Source organism: Rhinopithecus bieti, unplaced genomic scaffold (genome assembly GCF_001698545.2).
Source record: "Rhinopithecus bieti isolate Rb0 unplaced genomic scaffold, ASM169854v2 scaffold_47995, whole genome shotgun sequence".
Classification (NCBI taxonomy): Eukaryota; Metazoa; Chordata; class Mammalia; order Primates; family Cercopithecidae; genus Rhinopithecus; species Rhinopithecus bieti.
Window position 1 is genome coordinate 1,712,516 of NW_016819498.1, and position 6,596 is coordinate 1,719,111.

The 6,596-nt window shown below is 39.2% G+C and overlaps 1 protein-coding gene across 2 annotated transcripts in view; it reads right to left on the minus strand.

The window, feature by feature from the left end:
• MTIF2 (mitochondrial translational initiation factor 2) overlaps positions 1-6,355 on the minus strand; it is a 7,350-nt gene extending 995 nt beyond the window's left edge. Inside the window, exons 1-3 of one of the 2 annotated variants that reach the window (XM_017859007.1) lie at positions 5,997-6,355; positions 5,514-5,654; positions 2,594-2,650 (exon numbers count right to left, since the gene is read on the minus strand). In XM_017859007.1, the coding sequence (XP_017714496.1) occupies positions 2,594-2,650; positions 5,514-5,654; positions 5,997-6,036 (238 nt within the window). In that variant the 5' untranslated portion in view covers positions 6,037-6,355. Of the gene's footprint in view, positions 1-2,593; positions 2,759-5,513; positions 5,655-5,996 lie in introns of both variants that reach the window. The other variant, XM_017859006.1, reaches the window with a different exon arrangement.
• Positions 6,356-6,596: the final 241 nt, after the last annotated feature.

The following is a 6,596-nucleotide window of genomic DNA, read 5'->3' on the forward strand; positions in this document are numbered from 1 at the left end:
TCTGCAGCCAGCCAAAGGAACTTTTTTCTTCCCTTCTGTTATAGAGAAGGTAGCTAGTATAGATGCCTCACCTTTAGGAAGAAGAGAACATTAATGTGCAGAAAACTAAAGACTCTGAGAAATATGCAATTTCTGACATTCTGTGGTATAAGAATTAAAGGTATGACAAAAATACAAATTCATGCCTAGAAAAAAGTCTAGGTTTCTTTAACTCCAATTTTATTTTCCTGACCAATATTAAGAATAAAAATGCATGAAAATCTTTGGCTATTTTTTTTTTTTTTTTTGAAACAATTTCACTCTGTCATCCAGGCATGATTTTGGCTCACTGCAACCTCCACCTCCAGGGTTCAAGTGTTTCTCCTGCCTCAGCCTCCCAAGTAGCTGGAATTACAGGCGCCCACAACCACATCCAGCCGATTTTTATATTTTTGGTAGAGACGGGGTTTTACCATGTGGGTCAGGTTGGTCTCAAACTCCTGACCTCAAGTGATCCACCCGCCTCGGACTCTCAAAGTGCTGAAATTACAGGCGTGAGCCACTGCACCCAGCCATCTTTGCCTATTCTTGTCTGCTCCATGAAAACCTTGTTTTAAGCTTTCCTTCAATATATTTTCAAGAGTAGATCATCTGTCATTACTTTATTTCTCTTTTATCATTTTAAAAAAATTTTTACAGATGGGTCACCCAGGCTGGAATGCAGTGCCATGATCATAGCTCACTGTAACCTCAAGCTCCTGGGCTCAAGCAATTCTCCTGGATAGCTAAGACTACAGGTGCGTGCCACCATATCCAACTAATTATTTTATTTTTACCTTTTTTTGGTGGAGGCTGGTCTTGAATTCTTGGCCTCACGTGATGCTCCTACCTCAGCCTCCCAAAGTCCTGGGATGACATGCGTGAGCCACTGCACCTGGTCTCATTATTTTTCATTTTGCCACAGGTAATTTATATCTACTTAGAAGTATTAATTCTGAGTCTTTTTTTTTTTTCTTTTTTTTGAAATGGAGTTTCGCTCTTGTTGCCCAGACTGGAGTGCAATGGTGCAATCTCGGCTCACCGCAACCTCTGCCTCCTGGGTTCAAGTGATTCTCCTGCCTCAGCCTCCCAAGTAGCTCGGATTACAGGCATGCGCCACCACACCTGGCTAATTTTGTATTTTTAATAAAGACGGGGTTTCACCATGTCGGGCAGACTGGTCTTGAACTCCCAACCGCAGGTGATCAGCACGCCTCGACCTCCCAAAGTGCTGGGATTATAGGCATGAGCCACTACGCCTGGCTGAGTCTGTTTTTTTTACTGACTAAAAATTAATACAAATTCCAATAATGAAGTAACACGCACTATAATGAACCAGTTTTCTAGGGAGCTATTTTATTGGTGGTGTTAGTGTTACCTGACTGGTGTGTTTGCTTAATCCTAGAAACCCTCATGACTTAGTGTTCCAAATTGCTCTTAGCACAAGAACATAAAAATCTCTGTATAATCAAGTTGAGCAGGTCAGGAAAACCTAAAATAATAAATCTGTTATGTAGATTAAAAATGCAAAATCAAATCTCATCATGGGGAAACACTGGACAAATCCAAATCAGGGTACATTCTACAAAACAGCTGGCCAATATGCTTCAAAAATGTCAAGGTCAAAAAAGACAAAAATTGAAGAACTGTTCCAGATTAAATGGAGCCAGAGAGATGACAACATGGATATATTATAATCCATGATCCCGGACTGGGGAAAAAAAGTACATTGTTGGGACAATGGACAAAATGTGAATATGGACTGTGTATTAGATAACTGCATTGTATAAATAAACGTTAAGTTTCCTGAGTTTGATTAGTTCTATGGTTTTATAAGATAGTATCTTTTGCTTAGCAGATGTACATATTTAGAGGCAAATAGGCACTATTTATCTCAAACATTTTCAAATGGTCCAGGGAAAAAAAATCCGTGTGTATGGAGCAGGACAAAAATGAGGCAAATAGGACAAAATGTAAACAATTGGTGAATTAGGTAAAAGATAAATAGGAGTTCCTTGTATTTCTCTTGCAATTTACCTGGAAATTTAAACCTATTATCAAAATTAAAAGTTAACCAAAAAAACAAATCTACGTGGGGAGGGAAAAAAAACAGATGAGGTGATTTAATCAATTTTAAATAAACTCAGTCTACTCTGGCTGATATATGCTAGAAACAGTATTTTTAAATATTTAATATTTCAATGTAAATTTTCTTCTTATGGTAGACTTCTCTGCCAGCCCTACAACAAAGTCAACAGCTCTTTCCATGACACTGTTAATAATCTTTACGCATTCAATAGTAGTATAATTTGTATTATAATTATTTGTTCATATCTAAACTGGAGGGCAAGTTCTTAATTCCTTATTTGCTTTTGTATCCTCAAGGCATAGGCACAATGTGTTACACAGGGCAGGTGTTTACATAAGAAGTTACAATGAATTCTCATGGTAGTCTTTTTCTTCTAGAACACAGGATATATCTTTCAACATTGAAAACATTTCCTCTAAGCTCTGAAGTACTATTTATAGCACCTAATATACCAATTTTTAAAAGTAACATTCAGTGATCACTCACCTACTGGGTGCTCTTCCACAGCACAGGGTAATCTGCTGCTCAGTTCCTCTTGCAAATCTTCAACAAGACGGTAAATTATTTTGTGAAGTTTAATTTTTACACCTTTTTTTGCAGCTGACTGTTGGATAACTTTGCCTACATTCACATTAAACCCATATATAACACCTAGCAAACAGAAATATGATCAATGAAGTAGCACAAAGATTACATTATAATCATTTATTTGTCTTTCAAGCAGAAACTTGAATCTAAATTGTTTTATTTTCTAAATTAAAATAGCAAATAAGAGGCCGGTTGCCGTGGCTCACGCCTGTAATCCTATCACTTTGGGAAGCTCAGGCAAGTGGATCACCTGAAGTCAGGAGTTCGACACCAGCCTGGCCAACATGGTGAAACCCCGTCTCTACTAAAAATACAAAATTAGCCGGGCGTGGTGGTGGGCACCTGTAATTCCAGCTACTCGGGGGGCTGAGGCAGGAGAATCGCTTGAACCCGGGAGGCAGAGGTTGCAGTGAGCTGAGATCGTGCCATTGCACTCCAGCCTCGGCAAATAGAGCAAAACTCCGTCTCAAAAAAAAAAAAATAGCAGTTAGAGGAGGTTAGAAGGTCTATGATTTTTTTTCTCACCAAAACTAGTAAATATTCCAATTGAAAGAATTTTATAAATTGTACTGTGGCTTGTTTAACAAAATTTCTTTATAATTTCAAATCCATTCATTTAAGGACCATTAAGTGCCTATAACGTGTAAAGCAGTATGCTAAACAAAATTTGGTTTTTATACAAGAGAAATAAAAACACAAAAAATGACCAGGGCTAAAATATTATTGCTTCATTTTAATAACATTACATTATTAAATTATAATCTTATTGTCTACAATTTTTGTGGTTTGCACTTAGGTATTCAGATGGCCAAAAGATACCCCAAAATAGTGACTTAAAGGGGTGGAGGGAAAAATAGTGACTTAATTGGTAAGGGTCAAGAGTTATTTTTAAGAAGCAAGTTTCATAGAGCTGACCATTGCACCAAAAAACAAATAATGTATTTAACTGTAAATACTTTGGGAGAAAAAGCAAAAAACTCTTTAAAAAGATGAATGAAAAAAATTAACCTGGACGGGCACGGTGGCTCACGCCTGTAATCCCAGCACTTTGGGAGGCCGAGGCGGGTGGATCACCGGAGGTTGGGAGTTTGAGACCTGCCTGACCAACATGGTGAAACCCCGTCTCTACTAAAAATACAAAAATTAGCCAGGCATGGTGGCAGACGCCTGTAATCGCAGCTACTCAGGAGACTAAGGCAGGAGAATCTCTTAAACCCAGGAGGCGGTGGGTACGGTGAGCCCAGATTGCACCATTGCACTCCAGCCTGGGCGACAGCGAGACTTTATCTCAAAAAAAATTAACCCAAAAAGTAAAAAAAAAAAAAAAGCAAAACACTCTTGTCTTAAACAAAATGAATGAAAAAAAAAAATTAACCCAAACAGTTTAATCTGGAGAAAAACACAATCACCTTGAAACTCCTATCATTAAGAAGTCATTCTGGCCGGGCGCAGTGGCTCAAGCCTATAATCCCAGGACTTTGGGAGGCCGAGGTGGGCGGATCACCTGAGGTCAGGAGTTTGAGACGAAACTGGCCAACATGATGAAACCTCATCTATACTAAAAATATAAGAATTAGACAGGTGTGGTGGTGGGTGCCTATAATCCCAGCTACTCGGGAGACTGGGGCAGGAGAATCACTTGAACCGAGGAGGCAGAGGTGGCAGTGAGCCAAGATTGCACCACTGCATTCCAGCCTGGTTGACAAAAGCAAAACTCCGTCTCAAGAAAAAGAAGTCATTCAATTGGCTGGGCACAATGGCTCATGCCTATAATTCCAGCACTTTGGGAGGCCAAGGCAGGTGGACCACCTAGGTCAGGAGTTCAAGACCAGCCTGGCCAACATGGTGAAACCCTGCCTCTACTAAAAATACAAAATTAGCCAGGTATGGTGGTGCACGCCTGTAATCCCAGCTACTCGGTGGGGGCTGTGGCAGGAGAATCCCTTGAACGAGGGAGGCAGAGGTTGCAGTGAGCTGAGACGATGCCACATGTCAGCCTGGGCGACAGAGTGAGGCTCTGTCTCCAAAAAAAAAAAAAAAGAAAGAAAAAAAGTCATTTCAATATCATTCAACACACTGTCTATATTACAGCACAGTACTAAGCCAGTCAGTGCCTATGAAATACGTTTAATTAATCAGTTAGATGTTAACCTCTATCCTTTTCAGTAGAGGTGACATCTAACTCTAATCAAGTCAGGTTTCAAAGCAATCTCTTTCCTAAATGATTCCTAATAACTCAACAATGTTTTTGCTTTACTAGGTGTTCCACTTATTTAACAGTCATGAGTCCCCCTTTTTGTGTATCATAAATTCAACTAACAAAGACAGTTCCACGCCTTCTAGGCTTATAAAGCTAAAAAGACCTTTTGCTCTAAAAAGATATGACATATAAAGTTATCAATTACCAAAGATAGGAAGCCAAAAGTAAAAGATGAAGGAAAGACTGAATAGGGTAATTACAGTGCTAGGAACATTCAGAAGTCTAATGAAAGATATGAGAATCAACCTTGGGATAGTAAAGAACTAGGAGGAGGAGGGAGAGGGGGCAGTAATGGTGCTTTGAAAAAAAAGATAAAACGTGACTAGGTCTTGAAATAGTTCCCCAAAATTGCAGTACAACCACAACAAATGGAGCTATGGCCACAATACTGCACATCCCATTCAGTTTAAATTGCTAGCTGGGACTGGACTATAGCAGGAAGGGTGATGCTGATGGGAATAAATGTCAGGTGTGACAAGCCAAGCAACAAAAGACAGAAGCAGATGGTTCAGTGTTATTTGGGGAACACAGATTAACAAGAAAAAATGGAATCCTTACCATTAAATGTTTCAGCAAGGTTAACATCATTTGCACTTATATCACCCACTCCAGAATGTACTAATTCTAGTTCACACTCGTGTGAAGCATCATAGGTATCTATAATGTTCAAAATGGCCTCAACAGAACCATCAACATCACCTAAATACAGAAAAAGTTTATAATTCTTGAAGAGTTAGAGGTCAGCAGACATAAAAATGACAATAATCTATTTAAAGCCATGATAGGAATGTCATTTACCACTAAATCCACTTTTATGTAGGCTTAGCATTACATATATCTACTGACTTAATAGCATATTATGAGCCAAAGGTTCATTTACAACAAAATCAGCAAGAAATACGTTGACTAAGAAAATCTCTCCTAAAATATTGAAATAATTTTCATGTAAATGTAAAGGACCAAACTATGAGAATAGTTAAAAAAAAAAATATATATATATATATATTCAAAGAATGTAATGTAAAATCTTTAAAAAGATACCTTTAATAATCACAGGAAGTACATTTGAATCTCTTTCCATTTTCTCTTTTGGTTTTAAGGATGTTTGTTCTTTTCTTTCTAAATACTGTAGATATGACCTCTTCTTCCACTGCACATTGCTATACTTCTCACGGGCTTTCTGATATGCTTCCTGGTGTTCCTTTCGCTTTTCTTCTATTATTTTCAGATCCTCTTTACCTTTCTCCTGTTCTTGTTCATACTTCCTCCAGTCAACAACTTCACGTGCCCTTGGCTTTATAGGGGAAAAACGCGTTATTTAATGAAGTAGACAACAATAACTGCTAGATTAAAGCCTTTGTGTATGGCCAGGCGCGGTGGCTCACACCTGTAATCCCAGCACTTTGGGAGGCTGAGACCGGCGGATCACAAGGTCAGGAGATCGAGACCACGGTGAAACCTCGTCTCTACCAAAAATACAAAAAATTGGCCAGGCGCTGTGGCGGGTGCCTGTAGTCCCAGCTAGTCAGGAGGCTGAGGCAGGAGAATGGCGTGAATCCAGGAGGCAGAGCTTGCAGTCAGCTGAGATCGCACCACTGCACTCCAGCCTGGGGGACAGAGCGAGACTCCGTCTCAAAAAAA